Source organism: Oryx dammah, unplaced genomic scaffold, assembly GCF_014754425.2.
Source record: "Oryx dammah isolate SB20612 unplaced genomic scaffold, SCBI_Odam_1.1 HiC_scaffold_11050, whole genome shotgun sequence".
Classification (NCBI taxonomy): Eukaryota; Metazoa; Chordata; class Mammalia; order Artiodactyla; family Bovidae; genus Oryx; species Oryx dammah.
The window spans coordinates 9834468-9856186 of NW_024080444.1; the positions used below are offsets into that span (position 1 = coordinate 9834468).

Genomic DNA, 21719 nt, shown 5'->3' on the forward strand with positions numbered 1-21719 from the left:
GCAATCGGCACCGGCTTGTGGGTCTCCTAGCACCAGCTCGAGCACACCGGGGTAGCAATCGGCACCGGCTTGTGGGTCTCCCAGCACCAGCCCCTGAGACTCCGGAACAGCAGGCGCAGTGATTGGCTCCTGTGCGCTGCCCACACATGCTCCCTGGATGGCAGGGGCCATGACTGGCATCTGCTCCCGGCTCTCTCAGTGGTCCATGCCCACCTCTGAAGCTCACAATGGTGGTGCTGGTTCATGCCTACCCCTGGAATTTTTAGGTGGCATCCTGCTGCCTGAGAGCACGCACAGGGAAAGGAGTTCCACTGATGGTTCCTGCCCCTCTCCTTGCGTGGCACTCAACAATGGGTCCTCGCCTCCTGAGGGCCCAGCCTTCTTCCCTGTGTAGCTTCAGTCGCAATATCCCAGCCTCTATAGGTTGTCTGCGTGTAGCCAACTCCACTCTTCTCCCTGGGTATGACCTCTGACGCCCAAGCTTTAGCACCCAGCCCCTGCCTGGGCCAGCGCATAAGCATCTACTGCCAGGGAGTGTGGGTCACTCTCTGTTTTGCCTTCCAGAAGCTGGTTGTTGCACTCTCCTCTGAAGCTCTGAAGCTTTGCACCTGTCCATTGAGGGGACCTTTCCTCCTTCACAGCCCCCTCCCTGGGGCACAGGTCTTGTCACCACTCCTCTCTCTCTCTCTTTTCTTTCATCCTAACCAATTATGTGGAGGTTTTCTTGCCCTTTCAGCAGTCTGAGGTCTTCTGCCAGTATTCAGTAGATGTTCTGTGCAAACCGTTCCATGTATAAGTGTGTTCTGGACATATCTGTGGGAGGAGGTGAGTCCCATGTGCTATTCCTCTGCCATCTTGATTCCTCCTTCCCGTAAAGCTTTCTTTAAAGCACTATTTTTCCTTCCTAATTCCCTGTTTTTTCCCCTTGAATGTGTTCCCAACTGGTTTTTATTGAGATGCCACCAATGTAGAGTACACCTCATTATGTCACGGAGGCCCCCTCCCCTGGTGGTGGACAGAGGCAGAGCCTAGATTTGAAGGCTTGAAAACAGGTGATCAGTCATGAAGAAGAGACAAAGAATGGAACAAAGAAGCTTGAAAACTAAAAACAGGCACAGGTTAAAAGCCGAGCATGTTCCCTGCCAGTTCATGAGACAGTCCTCCAGGGTGGTAGGCTCCCTCTGTAGCTTCACCCAGGAAGCAAAGTAAGAGACTGTGGATGGGCTGGGCACTCTCTGTCATTGGGAGAAAACAGTTTTGGTTCATTCATTCTTGGCAAAGCATTTCCTCTGAGTAATCTTTCCCTTTTATAAGTGCTACAGTTAAAGAAGAAAATGAAACATCTATGAAAGTGTTGCCACTGTGTGAATAAAGCCAAAGTCAGCCTCTCAAATTAATAATAAAACCGATTTACCAGCAGCGCCAGTTAATTATGCAGCATTGCTATGGTTATTCTGTGAGACAATAAAAGGTAATGGGGCCGTTTCTGAAGTTAGTGGGAAGGAACCCAGCACAATCACTGAGGTGGACTGCTGACTCTCTTGAAAAATTTCTCCCCAAGTCAGCATGTGTCTGGGTGAGCAGAAGTCATTAAAACACGAAGGCCTCCCAGTGAGGGCTGCAACCTGCCCTTCCTTAAAACAACAACAACAACAAAACCCCTCTAATTATAAAGTATCTTCCATCAACAAGTTTTCCAATTAGATTTGTTTCACCAAGTGGAAAAAAAAAAAAAAAACATTCATAGGCTAGCCAAGGGCCAGAGGGTTATACACAAACCTGAAGGAAAAGCTGGTTTGTTACAACAGAAGCACGTTAAGTCTTTGATTCACTAAAATCGGAGGTGGCAAACTGGATTTAGTGACTGTGAGCAAACTAGATTTTGTCCCTGAAGAGGTTTTCTACTAGGCTCGTAATAGGTTAGATTCAGAATATCTATGTGATTTATATATTTTTAATTTAAAATTTTTTTCTCTGAGGGTTAAAAATAAAAGTTCAATTTGGTGTGACTGCTCTGAGAAATGGATCTTAGAAAACTCAGAAGCTGTGCTCAAGTAAAGCTACATGGGAAAGCACACTGACATTAGAGCCAAATCTACCGTGGAACAAAGAGATTGTGATCAGAGCAGCTTTCTTTTAATGTGATTAAGAAATGGTATTTGAAATCTACAAGACCCAGCTGGTAGGATGCTTAATCATACATGAATTAGAAAATCAAAGACCTGAGGGACTTCCAGAGGTCTCCCTACTCCATTTCCCAACCTCTAAATCTCCAGGTGATTTGAAAAAGGAAAAGGAAAGGCAAGGGGATGGAGAATCCAAGGAAAATACAAGCAACAGGATGAGAGGCAGTCATCTCGAGCAACCTGGAAAGTTGTTCTTAAGAGATTTCAAGACCTAGAACACTGACAAATTACCCAGGGTTTTAGGTCTCTTTTAAGGTTTTATAGATGTCTTTACTCTAGGAATACTTCATCCTCCCTTTCCCTGCTGTTTATTATCTGAGAGTTAAGCTATTTTCAGCACGTGGTTCCCTACATGTCATGCTTCCTCACTGGGTGGGCAGCACTGTCTCTCACCTCTCAATTGCTTTACTGTGAAGGACCTTCCCCTCAGGATGCAGCTGAGAAGAAACTCAGCTTAACCCTGATGTGGTTTACTCGGGACCCCACTTGACAGGAGAGGGGCTGAATATACAGGTGAACATATAAGGAAACACATGGTTTTTCCAAACTAATCTAGGATAACTCTATCATTGCCTAAAAGTATATTATTAGCATGCAATGAAAATGCAGGATGTCATTTATTCAGAAAAAAAATTCATTTCAGTCAGAAAAAGCCCCTCATTCAAATCTCCTACTTTAGTGTTTATCATTTCACAAATGCACTAGATGTAATTCTAAATGAGTAAAACTGGCTTCATTTCAGGGTCCAGAAAATATTTTATGATACAATAATGAAAACTAAGTTATTGTGAATATTTTTTAACAACTTCAATTTTGATTATTTGTCAATGTTTGTCTTTTAATGGTATGTACAGGGCTTGAAACTAATAATGCTTTCTTTAAAAAAAAAAAAAAACACCACTTTACTATTCCCACAACTAGTATTTGGGCTTTGTTTATTCCTTCTTTTATAAAAGTGATACTTTCATTTAATTATGAATTGACACAACCATTAATAAGCTTCAGAGAGAGAGAAGTTGATCAATATAGTTGACCTTGAAAACATGGGTTTGAACTGCATGGGTCCACTTAAACACAAATTTTTTTCAGTAGTAAACTTGATGGTACTATACGATCCACAGCTGGTTGAATTCATGGATGTGGAACCGTGAACAGAAAGGATCTGACTATCCAAGCCATATGTGAGTGTGTGGAGAGTCAGCACCCCAACTCCCTACACTGCTCAAGGCTGCACTGTAAATGATAAGCCTAGATGTTCGCTACACCGAGTCTCCATTAATCTCCTACTGAAAGCCTTCTTTTAACATGGCTTTCACTAACAAGATTGTAAATGTCTTGATGGTATCTTTGTATGTTCCCAGTTCTCTTGCACAGAATATGTACTCAGTAACTTTTTGTATGCCAACAGATGTTAACATAAAAAAGCATCATTTGACCTCATTAGAAAGAAAAATGAACTTGCACTGGTTTCCCTGTTTCTGATCAAATATATTTGCTTTGGATTAAATAGATTTCAATAATGGAAAAGATGCATTGGCTTCCTAAAAAATCAGTCCAAAGGCCTAAGTGTGTTTCTGCTGGGCTCAGGAAACAGTGCTAGAGGAGGGATTCACAGGGCAGACCCCTCAGAGAGATTATCTGGTACTTACAAATCGAGCTTTCACTCTCTTAGGTAACTCTTCATCTAAAGTGTAGATGTCCTCTCTCTTCATTGCTATCTGGGATCCATCTTCAAATTCAACCTAATGCAAAATAAAGCATTGAGCATGGTATATTTTTTAAAAAGCAAGAAGCATTCACCATTTTCTTCAGGGTTCCAATTAGCTACACACACAAAAAAAGAGAAAAAGGATTCAAACAGAACAAACAAGAGAGCTAGCCAACAGCCAAGGAAGGGAGAAAAGCTCTTTCCCTTATCAGACCAAGAACAAAGCATGTTTCAAACAGGCCAAAATTCTTGAAAATGAGTGTCCTGGAATGTGTGATATGAAAACTTTATGCCCCCAAAGCAAAAAAAAAGAAAAAGAACTTCTGCTCAGATGATTTCTCACAACAGGAGACTGTGGCCAGTTTAGCACTAAGGCCGGTGGAGCCTGTCAGTGCTCTTCGTTTCTTTAAGATGCTCTGATGACTTAAGAGGGAGGGTGTTTCTCTTTGAGAAAAAAGTGATGACATATTTTACTCTTATAATCCTCCCAGATAAAATAATTTCTCAAGTTCTTATAAAACTTTAACTTTCAAAACTCACTTTTGTTAAATTCAACCAAAAGGCCAGAAAACTCTCAGGTTCCCCTCAACCTCATGTGTCAACCATGTCAATGGGTGAAAATACATAACCATCTAAATGAAAATGTTTAAAACTTGTTTTTCCAAGATATTCAAATGGAAGTAAGTATTTTCATTATCTATTTTTTTCAATATTTTATGCTGTTTTGTTAGAGAAAAAGTAAGTGACACTGAATAACAGAAACGTAATCTGGGGAACTTCATCACACACCCTATTCAAAGTGATCCTGACTAGGCTTAATCCCACATGAACTCTCCCAGAAGAAAACAACGAAAGGGATGCAATCAAGGTAGAATATCTAATTCTAGTATGTTCTTAACTCTGAACCATTTATGGTATTTTTCAAGTTTCTAAATCGTCTATCTGAATTCTTTTAAGAAATAAATATATGCTTGCAATTCTAGTTTAAAAGGTGAGTTAAATCATGTAGCTGTGCTATGTTAATAAAAACAATCTGCTGAAGTTTAAAAAGCTACTAAAGATAAAATATATAGTTAAACTTTGTATTATCCATGTACTGCTCCCATTTGACTGAGCTCAAACAATGGGGCAGAATTAGGTCTTGGTCACAGGGGCCATCTCCCTGCTAGTTCCCAGAAGGCTGAGATGGGAAGGCTTTTCTTCCTGGCCTTGTTTCAACAGAATGGTTTCTTTAACATTTAATTAGGCCAAGGTGTCATCCCATTTATACAGTTTGATCGCATAGCTAGAACTACCTGTGCCTACCTTTCTTCTGTTGCCAATCATTTGAGAATTCTAAAAGAGAAAAAGTCAGTTTTAAAACAGAGGAATTATGGTATGGTGACCAACCATCCCAGTTTGTCCAGGACTGAGGAGTCTCGCAGAACGCAAGATTTTCAGTGCTAAAATCCAGGACAGTCCCTCAAAGCCTGGGATGGTTGTTCACCAGAGTTTGGACAGAGCAGAGAGTAAATTCTGGCTCTTCCCTTTATCAGCTCTGTGCACTTGGACAAATTATCAAATTTGCTGAGGCTTTCCTCCCCTCATTTGTAAAATAGGATTCAAAAACCCTATCTTGGAGAGTTACTATGAGGACCCCCAAATGCATATACCTAGGATACTTGGCACTGTGCAACAGGTATTTGGTTCTATTTTTATAAATGTCTTTGCTTAGTCAATGGTGAGGCTGAATAATTAGACACAAAACACAACATGACTTCAAAAGGCCACTTGGTTTAATGAAGAATTTTAAAGTACTTGAGAGACAATTTTAATATCAGTCTTAACTTTTTCATTGAGTCTATAAATATGCTCACTGTTCTATGTTGATAGGCCATCATAAATTCGACTGAAGTTAACACACTAATTACTAATTAGCCAGAATTTCAACATGTCCTCATTATGATAATTTTCATGTAGCTAATGGCTTTGCTACATGTAAGATGCTTCACTTTTGCATGTATTGTTTAATTAAATGTAATTATTTTCTTTTGAATGATGTAGTAAAGCTTTTTTCTAGGAGACTCCAGTATTACCAGCCTGTCTTCTAATTTTTGCCTGATTTGGGACATTCTGATACAAAAACGCTCCAACATCTAACCTGCTGTAAATGACCTCAATCTGCAACTTAACAATGTCACCAATATAGAGGGGGAAATGGCCTTTAAGTGTACACACACACACACACTCCCCTTGGCTTTTTCTGCACCTTAAAAAATGTCCTTCCCTAAGTTTTCCAAATGTCTTTGAACACTGCTAATTACACTGTGCTCCAGTTTTTGGTTCAGTCTTTTAATGTTCTTTTCCACTTAAGCCCAAGCCCCTTATCAGTCTTTGAACAATTTCTCTGAGGAAACTGGAAGTCTTATCATTCTCAAGCTGTTTTTAACTTAACAGGCCTGAACCTTCTTGCTTTTTCTCCCTTTACTTCAGACTTCCTGTTTTTACACTACTGCTTGAGAATGTTGATTTCTGCCATCACATTACTAGAAGTACTATAATGTATTGGTTCTAATAAATCTTTTCCTTTTAAAAAGTCTTTCTGAAGGAATAGAAACACATATGTGCCATCCATGTTGTTTTTCTTACTAGAGCTTAACTCATCCTCATTTCTAATAGGGATATAGTTCAATTTTAATTGTATAAGTGTTAGTCACTCAGTTGTGTCTGACTCTGTGACTCCACAGACTGTAGCCTGCGAGGCTCTTCTGTCCATGCAATTCTCCAGGCAAGAAAACTGGAGTGAGTTGCCATTTCCTTCTCCAGGGGATATTCCCGACCCATGGATCAAACCCCAGTCTCCTGCAATGCAGGAATCTTCTTCACTGTCTGAGCCACCAGGGAAGACCTTTTAGTTGTATCCATATTTTAAAATAGTATATACCATTGTTCAGTGAACAGACTTCCCAACTGACAACTGTACTTTTCATCATAAAAGCATCCTATAAAGAAACCTGCCTGCCAACGCAGGAGACCTAAGAGATGCAGGTTTGGTCCCTGGGTCAGGAAGAGCCCCTGGAGGAGAACATGGCAACCCACTCCAGTATTCTTGCTTGGAGAATCTGCATGGACAGAGGAGCCTGGGCAGGCTACAGTCCATTGGGTTGCAGAATCAGACACGACTCAAGTGACTTAGCATGCATGCATGCCTGGGTGCACAAATGGCTCCATTTGTGCTGGTTTAGGTTTGCTGAAATGTCAACAGGGATGATGTCTGTCGGGGAAAAGCCACCCATTCAGGGGCTGCTGGGTGATGAACAGCCATCACTGACTTGGCTTAGTTAGGTAATCCAGCCACTTATTCTTTTCCCATATAACAGAAACACAAGAAAGCAGCCTACCATCCGGTCAGTCATCTTTTTGACCTAACTATATTCCTGACTACTAATCCATTTATCAAATGTTGTTAGTTTCCCAGTATTGAACTTTATTATCCCCAGAATAAAACTCTATTATCTGGGTCATCAGTCTTTGAAACTTTGCCTTTTTTATAAAACAGCAGGTGTTCTAAATTCTAGTTTCTTGACCCACAGCACACTGGATATACCATCTGCCCTCTGGCTTCTCCTGTCTATCTCAGCAAGCATCAGACCCAGGGCAGCACTCACCTGGTACATGTGGGCAACATTTGATCCAAGATACTTGGCCCCATAGAGTTTGCCATCAGGCCACTTGACTTGGACGACTTCTCCCTCGGCAGGAGGGCCTAGTTTCACACAGTCTCGGCTCTGCAGAATAAACGGAGTTGGGCTTTTCAAGGCAAATGTCTAAGTGACTGCATTTAGAACTTAGCAAATGATGAATTCCTGGCAATTAAAAGGAGTTATTGCCTCTGTGTTTTATGGATTATGATCTTGCATGGGTGTTCAGGGGAAGAGTTATGAACCAAAGGAGTACTTAAAGATTCAGCCTAGATCATAAAGTTGCAAAGGAATCACCATAATCCAAGAAGGAAGAAACATCGGCATTTATATTTGCTATTTGACAGAGAATTGTTCAGAGGGTAAGTAAAATGTGCATAGAAACTGCTTTGGCTGAAAAATAGACTGGTTAATGATTTATAACACCTGACATTTATACAGCATCTTGCAGTCAACAAAATGCTTTAACATACATCTCATCTGATCCCCACAATCATTCCATGAAGTAGGCAGAGACTGAATTGCCCCCACTTTACTGACAAGGAAACTGAGCCTCCATGCAAGCTCTGGAGAAATGAAGCTGTGTAAGAGCCAAAGACCTGAGGACAGCGGGGCCAGAAGAGAAGCAGACCATCACTGGAGTTGGCAGGTCTTGAAGCAGCAGCAAGGGGACAGTGCCAGGAACATCCACAGTGTGTCAAATGAGGCTGGGAGGTGCTGTCCTGTTTGGCAGCCCTCTTCTGAAGAACCCTGGGCCTGCCTCAACAGGCCTTCTTCTGCCTGCATCTCTCCTTCACTGACTGGCCGCTCCTTTCATGGGGGATCACGGGGACCCCTATGGCCAGTCTTCTTACTTTACTTCTTCCACTCTACTCCACCTCCTCCTCAGGCAGCAACTCCTGAGTAAATCCCCCAGTAGTTCATCCTGGAAAACCCTTTTTTGTGGGGCACAGAGTTAGTTTACAGACACAGTTTGCAGACTTAAATTTGTATGTATTGAGTATGACAATAAAATTTTAATACAAAGGAATTAAATACTTGACTACTTTGATAAACTTTCTGCACATTTAACAATTCATGTTTTGCTAATCCTGGTATTTTACGGATGAGGCCCATCTCACTGACTGAAATGCACACTTGACCAGTCAAGTTATAAATGCAGACTAGGCATGATCCTGTGGTTTAAATGAGAGGCACACACTGGAAATATTTAGTGGTTTATGATTAGAAACCCACCCTAGATTACTTTTCATTATTAACAGAAAGTTGGCTTCATAAAGGAGTGGTCCTTTTACTGGGCTTCCTTGGTGGTTCAGATGGCAAAGAATCTGCCTGCAAGGTGGGAGACCTGGGTTCGATTCCTGAGTTATTGCTGGATTCAAGAGTATACGAGGCAAGTATGTATACTTTCTCACTGCAGACTATGCTTCCACTTAAAGCTATAGGCAAACAAACAAAAGAAGAGGCTCTGCAGAGTTGATAGTTTGCATCAAACTTAGTCAAATGAAAACAAGTTTCTTATTGGCTTTCATAATACTTGACCTCAGGCAATGCAGAATTGAAAAGGTAAGATGAACTGTATTCTGTATAAGCCCCCAGGGTTATCATATCACTTTTCATTTCCCTTCCCTTCCCAAAATGAACCTGGTACTAAGAACATTGGAAGGTGTAGCTTGCTTCTAAATAGACACTGTCTGGTCTCCTGGGTTAGGAAGCTACATTAGCTCTGGGATAACTCTGAGCTAAAACCCAGATGCTTTGGTGATGAGGGCAGAGGGAGAACAAGAGTATGTTTCTTCCTTCATCTGAAGATTTTTTCCATGTAGAGGAAGCACTATTGGGGGTAATAACTCCTGGCTTTTTTTTAATTCATTTTTTAAAATTTAATTCTTATTGGAGTATAGTTGATTTACAGCGTATTAGTTTCAGGTACACAGCAAAATGAATCAGTTTTATAATACACAGACACACACACATATCTACTCTTTTTAGATTCTTTTCCCATATAGGCCGTAACAGAGTATTGAGTTCCCTGTACTATACAGTAAATCCTTATTAGTCATTTATTTTATATACAGTAGTCTATATATGTCAATCCCAATCTCCCAATTTATCCCTCCTCTGCCGAAGCAATCTACTGATTCAATGCAATCCCTATCAAATTACCAATGACATTTTTCACAGAACTAGGACAATTCTACAATTTGTATGGAAACACAGAAGACCCTGAATAGCCAAAGCACTCTTAAGGAAGAAAAGCAGAGCTGGGGTGATCTGGAAACTTCTGGTTTGCCCCTCACTTTCTTTCTTTCTGTGAAGCTGCTCTGATCCTTCCACAGAAGGAATGGGTGGTATCTTGCACCACAGGTCACCAGAAGGCCTAATTCTCAGGTCCAGTGTATCAGGAGAATCCTTCGCCCACAGATGTAAGCCACACTCTCCAGCGTCTGCTTTATTACAAATAAAGGAAGTATTTTAAGTTTTCAAACCCTGACTTCCTTCTCTCTCTGCTTGCCCTCAGGCCCTTTCAATTGGCCCTTCTTTACTCCTAACAGAGGCAAGTCAAAGCCTTGATGGATATGAAGCCACAGTCCTACCTACTCACCCACCACAAGCCACCTCCAAGCGGGGAAGTTATCCCTTAGTTTTACAGATTTGACCTTCAACACAGGTTTACTACCCTTTAGAATAACTACCTCAAACCAATCCTGAGCGCAATTCCCGGGACCATATCACCAAGGTGTTGCCAATGGCCACAGAGATATGACCTGTTCAGTTCAGTTCAGTCACTCAGTCGTGTCTGACTCTTTGCGACCCCATGAATCACAGCACACCAGGCCTCCCTGTCCATCACCAACTCCCGGAGTTCACTCAGACTCACGTCTATCAAGGCAGTGATGCCATCCAGCCATCTCATCCTCTGTCGTCCCCTTCTCCTCCTGCCCCCAATCCCTCCCAGCATCAGAGTCTTTTCCAATGAGTCAACTCTTCACATGAGGTAGCCAAAGTACTGAAGCTTCAGCTTTAGCATCATTCTTTCCAAAGAAGTCCCAGGGCTGATCTCCTTCAGAATGGACTGGTTGGATCTCCTTGCAGTCCAAGGGACTCTCAAGGGTCTTCTCCAACACCACAGTTCAAAAGCATCAATTCTTCGGCACTCAGCTTTCTTCACAGTCCAACTCTGAAAAATCATAGCCTTGACTAGACAGACCTTTGTTGGCAAAGTAATGTCTCTGCTTTTGAATATGCTATCTAGGTTGGTCATAACTTTCCTTCCAAGGAGTAAGCATCTTTTAATTCCATGGCTGCAATCACCATCTGCAGTGATTTTGTAGCCCAAAAAATAAAGTCTGACACTGTTTCCCCATCTATTTCCCATGAAGTGATGGGACCGGATGCCATGATCTTCATTTTCTGAATGTTGAGCTTTAAGCCAACTTTTTCACTTTCCATGTATAAAGGATACTCAAGGCATTTATCATAAACATACAACCTTGTTAGTAAACTAAAACGTATGCAACCTTAGAGTGAGGAATAATTCTTGTTTGAAAAGGTGTCCGGAATTAAGTGTATGAGATATAGTTTGTTTCTTACTGTCGGCAAACACTTGACTCACAGCAAATCTTAATTTGGCACAAAGCAGCTGACCTCACAGAGCCCCTTCCAGCTCAGCGCCCACCTAACTGCTATGTATCAGTCACCGTCACTACACTCTCTTTCACGTCAAAATCTAGGGGAGACAATCTTGCTTGCTATCTTCAATTTCTTGCTTTCAGAACTTTTTTCTTTATTCATAGTAGAAGAATAAAGAAGAATAACCAACCAAATTGAACATAAGGCTGCACAGAAGAACACAAGAACATAAGGCTGTTTTGAGAGTTTCCCTTCCTCCTTCCCCACCAGGCGGCACTATTCTCAGTCATGATGTGGAGCTTCCCACCTTTTGCTAGGTCCTTCAGGTGGAAGAGGATATACTTAGATTTGCATATAACTTCATTTAGTGAGTTACACCCCAGCTACCTTCCAAATGGGCTTAAAGCAGCTCACAATAAAACACAAAAGAGTTTATTTCTGTAACACCTAGTCTCCATAGATAAATGGTCTCAAATCTTGAGTATGCCAGAAACTTCCTATGACTACACGGTGTACATAAAGCATTTAAACAGGAATGGGATTAGGAGTACGTGGGTTTATGCTTCCCTGACTCCTCCAGTGCAGAAACTGCTGGATGTTTCTTCAAACTGTCACAGTCACTAGTCTGATATCTATTTACTGACCACCTGTGGGAGACACTAGTGGAGTCAATGGTGTCCAACTCTTCGAGGCAGAGACAGACAGAGGGTGTCATGCCCATGCCTGGAGGGCTGTCACACTGAGCCCCACTGCTGTAGGGTGGGGGCTCAGGGGTCCCTGCAAGGGCTGGAATCCATGTGGAGTGTGTGAGCTTCAGCCACCAGAACAGAATTTGTATTTGATTCATAGATTGGGTTTCTGAGTAAGACTTCATGCAGGGGAGGAAAAAAAAAAAAAAGAAAAAGGTTTCTGTTAAAAATAAAAGGTCCCTGCTGTGCGTGAGGAATCAAACAAAGCAGAGCTTCTCCAAGTGTAGTCTGAACCACTGGGGACACATCACAATTGGAGGTTCCAGCTGCCACTGCCCACCACTCTACGTGACTGGGATGGTTTTTTAAGCATTATAGAATGGACCTCCTGATGCAGTTCTTAGTGTGTTGCTGGAACAAGTGAACACCTCTGCTGGAAAAGTATATGCATTAAAAACCTTGACTAATGCATTTCTCCCACCTGCTGTCTAGACTCTCAGAAGAAGTTTGCCTTCACCTGCCATAAACACCTGTTTACCCTCTGCTGTACTGCCTCCAGGGATGTGTGAACTCCCCTGAAGTCTGCCAGTGCTCTGGCCACAGGGACACTGGTGTCTGGAGCTGTCAGTCAGCCTGTAGCTAGAGTACTACACAAGTGACGTGAAAATGAAAGACAGAAGTAGTCATCACACTCAAGAGTAAACTTCTGCCTATGATTAGAGGACTGAGATGAGCCACAATCCAGTGACAGGATGGTGTCATATCACATTCTTGCCAAAGTCATGCCAAACCCCTGTACTTCCTCTGCTAGCAAAAGGGAAAAGCCCAACAGCCAGTCTGATTATTGGAATTCCAAAGTCACTGTGTTTTTGGAACTCTACTAGGCCCTTTAAAAGGGACCTCTAGAGGCAGCAGCTGTCCTTGCATGCTACCTACCCTACTCTCTCTCCCACTCCTCGCCTCTACTAAGTATAATCCACAGGGCAGGCAGCCTCATCTACCAGTCTGATTACACCAGATGAAGACACGATACATGAAATCCCAGTAATTCATCAGCACATAGTTTGGAACCTCAGACAATCCCCCACGCAGAAAATGCTTCAATGACCGAGAGTAAACTGATGGCCAGCCGCTGCACTGAGGGATAATCACCAGCTCATTACTGGACTCGGGCAGGGATTAACAAATGATAGGCGTGTGCTCATCAAGCTGGCTATCTGTCATCGGTTTGGCTCCTCAGCCTCTGAAACCCCTTCTCCCTTTCGAAGTCTCAATGGAAGGCAGAGCTCACATGCCATTACAAATGCTGAAAGATGCCAGATACGCCCTGGCCCAGGGTTCCTGGCGGCAGGTACAGACTAAGCCAGGCCAACTTTGGCTCCACCTGCCCAGGATGTAGACCCTGTGACCAGACAGAGATGCAGAGAAACAGTGGAGGAGGATGCTCTCAAAGGTAGCAGCAGCTCACGTGTGTTGATGGCAGAGCCCTGCTCCAGGGCCCCGGAAGGGGAAGTGAGCTGGTCCTATTCACCTCCCAGCTGAGCAGCCTCCCTTTCTCACCTATTGTTTGACCTTGTTTTTCTGACTCCTTGGATATCCCGGGGATGTCTTAATAACTTTCCACTAAGTTTCTGTAGTGCCTAAATCACTTTACAGTAAGTTTTTTGTTTTGTTTTTGGCTGCGCTGTGCAGCTTGCGGGATCTTAGTTCCGTGACCGGGGACTGAAGCCAGGTCTGGCAATCAAAGTAAAGAGGCCTAACCACTGGACTACCAGGGAATCTCTGAGTTCCAGTTAGTTTTTGTTGCTTGCTGCTAATGACCTTGACAGATAAGTAATGGCAGGTTTGGGTGGTGGCAGTTCCCTTCTCACAACATGGGGAAAGAGCCTTTAACAGTGGAAATAAAAATGGAAGGTTTCCCACACCACCTAATCCTCATTCAAAGGACCTATGAGGAAAACCATACCTCAAAAAGGAAGGGAACAAATTCATGGCACCACCCACCTGTTCACAAGACAGGGCCCTAGATGATTCGTGACTACCTCCGAGTTGTACTTTCTTGGACTCCAAAATCACTGTGGACAGTGACTGCAGCCATGAAATTAAAAGATGCTTGCTCCTTGGAAGAAAAGCTATGACAAACCCAAGCAGTGTATTAAAAAGCAGAGATATCACTTTGCCGACAAAAGTCCATTTAGTCAAAGCTATGGCTTTTCCAGTAGTCATGTATAGATGTGAGAGTTGGACCATAAAGAAGGCTGAGTGCTGAATAATTGATGCTTTCTAACTGTGCTGCTGGAGAAAACTCCTGAAAGCCCAGTGGACTGCAAGGAGATCAAACCAGTTGATCCTAAAGGAAATCAATTCTGAATATTCATTGGAAGGACTGATGCTGAAGCTCCAATATTTTGGCTACCTGATGCGAAGAACTGACTCATTAGAAAAGACCCTGATGCTGGGAAAGATTGAAGGCAGGAGGAGGAGACTACAGAGGATGAGATGGTTGGATGGTATCCCATGATACCATCCAATGGACAACTCAATGGACATGAGTTTGAGCAAACTCCAGGTAGATAGTGAAGGACAGAGAAGCCTGGCATACTGCAGTCCATGGGATTGCAAAGAGTTGGACACAACTTAGCAACTAAACAACAATAACCAAGTTTCTGATGTACTCTGCAGTCTGAAGCTGTGCTCTCTGCAGTGGTAGCCCTTTAGAGGGGGTTCTCAAGAAGATGACTTCCAAAGGGACGTACCATATTATGTAGATTAAAGTTTGCACTGCTTGTTGTATATAAGTCACAATAATTTGCTAACAACTCTCACTCTAATAACAAAGATAGAAAACATTTTAAAATTATTTTTCTTCCCCCCACCCCCACTGGAACAGTTTCAAGTAGTTTATTTGGCTAGGCATAGACTTGACAAACATCAGTATGATTTTTGTAGTTTCCAAATAACTTTTGTTCTGAGCTTCTACTCTATATCCTTTGGGGAAATTATAGATTTTTTATTTTAAAGATGGAAAAACAACCCATATTTTCATCACCTACATATAAATCCTGTTACAATGTTGATTCTTCTCGGTGGGAGGGGGGTTCAGGATTGGGAGCTTGTATACACCAGTGGTAGATTCATGTCAATGTATGGCAAAACCAATACAGTATTGTAAAGTAAAATAAAGTAAAAATAAAATTTAAAAAAAATAATAAAATAAAACAACTAAAAAAAAAAAAAAGAAAAAAAGTAAAAAAAATTCGGACCTCCTCTACAGATAAAACGTCTTCTCTCATAGCCACAGCCTTTATTTTCTTTCATGTGAGAGTACAGCTGCCCTCTTCCTAAAGAAGCAGGCCTGGCTGCAGCCATGAAGACCTTACAGTGCAGTTCCCACTGTGGTCCTCACACATCCCACAGCACTTGAGGGGGAAGGGTCTTTCTACCATGGTAAAACAGAAACAACATAAAACTTGCTGCTTTAACCATTTTCAAGTATACATTTTAGTGGCCTTAAGTATATTCACAATGTTATACATTCACCATCACCCTCCTTCCCAGATTTTCATCATCCCAAACTGAAACTCTGCACCCATTAAACAATAGCTCTCCACCTCCTGCAGATGAACCTCGAGCCTATTATATAGAATGAAGTTAAGTCAGAAAGAGAAAAACAAATGTCATATATTAATGCATATTTATGGAATCAAGAACGATGGCACTGATGAACCTATTCAGAGAGCAGCAACAGAGACAGGCATAGAGAACAGACTTGTGGAGAAGGCGGGGGAGAGGAAGGAGCGGGTGAGATGAATGGAGAGAGCAGCATGGAAGCATATACACTACCATATGTGAATAGACAGCCAATGGAAATTTGCTTTTGGACTCAGGGAACTCAAACTGAGGCGATGTAGCAACCTAGAGGGGTGGGGTAGGGAAGGGACATATGTACTGCTATGGTTAATTCGTGTTGATGTATGACAGGAATCAAACCAATGTTGTAAAGCAATCAATCAGTTACAAATAAATAAATATAAAAAAATAGCTCTCCATTTCCGGTCCTCCAGTCCCAGGTAACCACCATTGGAAAGCCTTCCTGATTTGGAACCAGTCTGTTGTTCCATGTCCAGTTCTCATTGTTGCTTCTTGACCTGCATACAGATTTCTCAGGAGGCTGGCATATTGAGTGCAGCACTTTCACAGCATCATCTTTTAGGATTTGAAATAGAATCTGGCTATTTGTAAGCACCTCATAAGTGAAATCACATACTTTCCCTTTTACATACTTGGATGATTTTGTACCTTGCTACTGATCACCTATAATTAAGAGGATCTTCTTAGTTATTAATTATCCTTTAAAATTCCATTTTACTGAATATATGCAACATTTATGGATATTCCACAATTAATTTAAGCATTCGCCTATTGGAGATATATAGGTCATTCCATTTTTCTCATACCATCTATAATACTATTATATATTTTTCTCCATAAATCTTTGTCCAAATTATGACTGTTTTCTTAGAACAGACTTGTAGAACCAGAATTACTTGGTGAAAAGGTATATAAACTATAAAGTTAAATTCATCAGTTTTGAAAAATTCACCATCAGACTTACTTCTCTAGTGCAGTAAGTCTATTTTTAGCCACTCGACAAAATTCTGCTTCAGTCAGTCCAAGGTGGAGTCCAGGCTAAATGACCTCCCAATCCCTCCTCTCAGCCACACTGAGAACCAGCGCTCAAGAAGATTCTCTCCCAGCACAGCCCATACCTCGTGTGTACAAAGGAAGAACTGATTCCATGCTGATTCCTTTCACAGTGGCAGCCTTCCAACAGACCTCTTCTCTATGCTCTGTACTAGTTGTGAAACACTGTCATTTCAGCCTGTGGGCCAATGAATTCAAGCCAACCTACTTCCACACTGACACTCATCATTCTGGGAAAATTCCATGTCTGATGCCCAGTTTTCCCGTGTGAGAGAGTTTAAAATCTTTTACAAGGGACACACATGGACACATGGACACATTCCCTTTCTGTGTACTGATACTCTGGTTATCTCTTGGAGTGATGCCTCCTTATTCCCTCAAACAGCCAAATTCCTTTCCAGCAGCCACATTTCTCCACTGCCCTGACACTTAACCATACCCATCTTCTAAAGGACAGGATCTTCTTTACAGAAAGAACAGTACTGACACTTATTTGGTAAACTTCTGGGGCCCAATTAGTTGGTTAGTACACACTTCCCCTTTTGCTATAAGCCAAGAGTAAAAGCAATTCCTGGTAAAAGTTCTGAGGCCCCAGAGATGCAGGAGATTTTATTCTTCTGAAAGTTACTATAGCATTAAGCCTCGGAAGGTACAGTGGTAAAAGAAGTCACATTTTTGTTATTACAACTAGGTGAGATGCTGGCATGAAAAAGCTTCTAAAATCATAGAAAATACAAAGCTAAGCAATTTCTTTTGGAATTATCTTTCTAGCTCTTTTGTAGGGAGGAAGCATAAGAAAAGTCAGTAACTAGAATCAGGGGTGACATTGGGGAGCCGACCTGACTGCAAAGGCCCGTGAGAGGGACACAGGGAGCAGCTGGGACGTGTGGGGCTAAGCAAGGCGGCTCTGAAGTGCTGGCCAGGGGTTCTCTGTATCCCTGGAATTGCAGACTATGAATGGAACCGAAAGGGCCATTTATTCTCTCCTCTCTGCCTTGGGGAGAGGCCGCTCCTCCCTGCCTGCCTGCCTCTTCTCCCTCCCCGGCATACACTGTGTCTCCTGGTGCCTGGCACTGACTCGGCATTGGAAGGCAGAGACAAAAACAGTCCTCTCAGAGTGCTTTCTTTCACAGAATTCAAAATCCAGATGGGGACTCAAATATATACATGAATACCTACAATATGATGTGCAGTATGTGATCACAGGTGAATGGGCAGAGAAGTGGGGACTCTGTGTTCATGACTCAGGCTCCCATGACATCACCTGTGTCAAGGCCCTTCTCCTCATGATTAACCTGATTCCTCAGGCCTTCCCCTCAGTGGTATATCCTCGGCCACATGAGTGAATGAGTCAGAGCGTCCCCCTTCAGGACTCTCCTGCACTCATCTGGCTTGGTCCATGTGAATGCTGTAAGATGGGCAGACAGCAGTGATGTAGCCCTTAGAGGCAGACACCAGATGGAGCTGGCAGCTTCCCCAGCACTTTGTGGGGATCACTGATGGAGGCTGTGGTGTAGCAGCCTGATTTTATCAGGGCTCCATAGCTGGTCAGACTATCACACTGACTGTTGAGGGGTGCGTGTGGCCAGGTCAAAAGCACAGAGCTGTAGGCTGACCCTTTCTCTACCCCTCAGGAGTGTTCTCGAATAATCACACCAATGATCCCTGGGCTGACTCCCATCAAACCAGGAGTCAATGCAGGAAATCCTTCCAGTTCAACTCCTAAAAACCCCATATATATAAACTACTTGAAAATGGGGTCAGTATGTTGAATTCTTTCTGATACTTCTTCTGTAATCCTCCTTTTATAAAGGTATGGAAGATACTACTGGGAATTTTGTGCTTAGGGACTCTCTTGACCAATGAGTTGACTAAAAATTACTAGCTTTCACCACCAATAATAATAACTGCCAGCATAATCATAAACACTACCTGAGTGTTTAAGTGCTGATGCATGAATGCATGCTCAATCACTCAGCTGTGTCTGACTCTGCGACCCCATGGACTGCGGCCCTCCAGGCTCTTCTGTCCAGGTAGTTTTTCAGGCAAGAATAGTGATGGTTGCCATTTCCTAATGTAGATTATGTGCTGGACGCCATGCTGCTTCATACAATATGTTTCAAAAATTAAAACCTGTGCATTTATTATTATCTCCACATTTTATGGATAAGATAGCTGGTGTCAACTTCCTTGCCCTGGATTGCATGGGTGGTTACGGAGCAGAGATGAACACTAGGTCTGTCTGCCACACATCCAGCTCTTCCTGCCTTGAAGACTCAGCCAACACCTAAGCCCAGCCTGGGCTGGCTGCACCCTCCTGCTGTGCTCTCTGCAGACACTAATGCAGAAGCACCCCAGAACTGAACTCCTCACACTCAAAAATGGTGGGCAATTCCCATCTCTAGGGGACAGGTCTTTTACCCTTTTTATATTAATAGTTGTGGGCAGAGGCTAAATACATGAGGGGAACAAAGTATTTTATCATGTCAATAAAAGTTATGTTGCAAAACCAAGAAATGGAGGGCATGAGGTCAGTTTCTCTGTGTTGCTGTTGCTCAGTGTCTAAGTCACATCCGACTCTTTGTGACCCCCATGGACTGTAGCCCACCAGGCTTCTCTGTCCATGGGATTCTCCTAGGCAAGAATACTGGAGTGGGTTGCTATTCCCTTCTCCAGGGGATCTTCCTGACCCAGGGATGGAACCCAAGTGTCCTACATCCCGCAGGCAGATACTTTACCACCAAGTCACTTGAGAAGCCTCAAATTTCTCTGTATTGGTTTCTAAAAATAAACGTCAGATCTAAACTGAAAACAGACGGATGAAAGGAAGGATAAGGGTAAGCACTGTAGGGAGAGAAGGCTGTCCTGTGCTCACATCTCATGCTGGGGGCTCTGCTTACCCACACTGGCTTCTGCCCACTCCCCGCTGCCCCGCAGGCTGTGCTGTTCCCCACAGCACCCGCCTGGGCCCACAGACATAACTGGCAGTCTTGCAGTAACACTGCTTGGTGTCAAAGAGCTGCTACTGTGCATGACCAACTTTATGTCCTGGCTTCCTCAGCAATAAAATGGAGATAATACAACCTTGCAGAGCTGATAGGCAAATGAGAGCTAATAAATATTTAAAATGAGAGAAAAACAAAGCACAGTGGCTGGCAGCCGGTGAGTCAGAAGTGATCTGTCCCTGGATTTACTTCACATCAACAGGGAACATGGAGTATGCTAGGGAGAGGACAAAAAGCCTTGGGAGAAGGTGATTCTTGGCATTTGAAATCATCAAAGAGGATGCACTGAGAAGCCAAGAGCCTACTATCAAAGATGATTAGACAATGTTAGCCTCGTTGAAATCCAAAACACCCAGTAGAGGAGGAAAGCAGGAGTCATCTCCCAGACAGGCAAAGAAGCACAGTGTCCTGCACCCGCTCACACAGCTAGTAAGTAGACAAGTGGGGCGACCTTGCACTCAACACGTAATTTTCAAGCATCTCTTATGTTCTAGGAATAGTGGAATTGGTAGTGAGAAAAAGGTTTTTTTTTTCTCTTAAACCTCATGCAACCCTTTAGTGGAAAATGCAGGCATTAAACTAAAATAATAAAGGTAAGTGTAAGAATGATATCATAGAACTCACAGGGTAAAGCAGAAGCATTTAACTGAGGGATTATTGCCACATTACATGGTGGTTATATCCCAGAGAGCCTCAAGATGCCCTGAGAGGTGGGAGAACTAAGATGAAATTCTGACACAAGATTCTGAAAGAATCCAGATAAGGAAAATCAGGAAACACAAGTCATGATATAAAGTTTCTCAGAAGGGTTCAGATCTTTTTAAAGAAATAACTTTTTTTTCCTGATTATAAAACATGCTTATATGGAAGATATAAGGGGATAAAGTTGAAAATCATAATCACCTATGATTACACTCTCCAGAGATAATCAGTAACATTTTGATGCATTTCCTTTGAGAATTTTTCCTTTGCATATTTATATTTTTATATATAATTGGGATCATGCTGTATATACCATTTTTGAGCCTGATTTCTCCATTTATTACACAGTGCCATTAAATAGCCTTTGAAAACATGATTTTTAATAGCAGCATAAATAATTCATTTAACCTTAGCTGCACTGGTTAAGTGTTCAATGTCCACATTAAAGCAACAATGAGTTGTCACGCTTGCATCACCAGTTTGAGTTTCGGGCACTATGTTCATACACTCGAGACCAGAATTTTGAGTGGAACGCTGTCCTAAAAAAATTTCATCCTGAAAGTATCCTGAAGGAAGAACACTCTGAAAATCACTTTATATTCATTAAATCATTCATTCCTTCCCACAACAAATATGCATTAAGTGACTAAGGCAGGAAGACTGTTTTGTTTGAATTTGAGAAGACTCATGAGGAACCTGATAGCATGTAAAAGCTGCCAGAAAGAAAGGATGAAGGGTATTCAGTTTTGGTCTAAAGGTTAAGAACTGACTGGATCTTAGGGGTGTTTCAGAGGCACCATTGAGACTCCACACAAAGAAGCTCATGCCTCCTAACAGCAGCAAACTGGTAGTGAGTCCCTGCAGCTTGGAAGTATTCAATACCAGACTTGAGAACCACTGTACAGGGGTTAAGGTCATGCATACTTGCTGCAGAGCCTGGAGTCTGAGGGAGTCACAGAGGAGGGTTAGGTTGGTTTAGAGGCTACAGGGGGAAGAGACTGCACACTTAGCCATTAGCTTGTCTTACTTAGGCAGCAGTGCTGAACTGAGCCAGGGTTACTCAGAACTTTTACACAAGAGACCCGCTGTCTAAGATTTTCTCATTGAACAGTCTAAGTCTCACTGGAAGTTACAGGCAGAGCTAGGATTATGGTTCCCAAATTTCTCAAGCCCCTGTCTAGTGCCCTCCCTCCTTCACCAAAGTGCTGGGAACAGAGAAAGCAAAAAACAAGAAGAAAAATCTGACGTAGGTGGAAAATAATCTTTTCCTTTAATCTAATCCCAGTCACTCTCTGGCTACACTCCTAGAGCTCCTTATATAATATCAGCTTCCTCTATGGCCAAAAAAAGGGCGCATCAACACCCCAAGGAGAGGACCCATTTATGCAGGACTGTCTCGATCTCTGGTGGAC

The 21719-nt window shown here is 42.5% G+C and overlaps 1 protein-coding gene across 1 annotated transcript in view; it reads right to left on the reverse strand.

Annotated features, from left to right (window-relative positions):
• The window catches only part of LOC120860208 (lysine-specific demethylase 4C), a 404469-nt gene that overhangs the window by 4614 nt on the left and 378136 nt on the right, over positions 1–21719 (reverse strand). The window contains exons 20-21 of the mRNA XM_040235989.1: positions 7542–7661; positions 3836–3928 (exon numbers count right to left, since the gene is read on the reverse strand). Coding sequence (XP_040091923.1) covers positions 3836–3928; positions 7542–7661 — 213 coding nt within the window. The remainder of the gene's footprint in view (positions 1–3835; positions 3929–7541; positions 7662–21719) is intronic.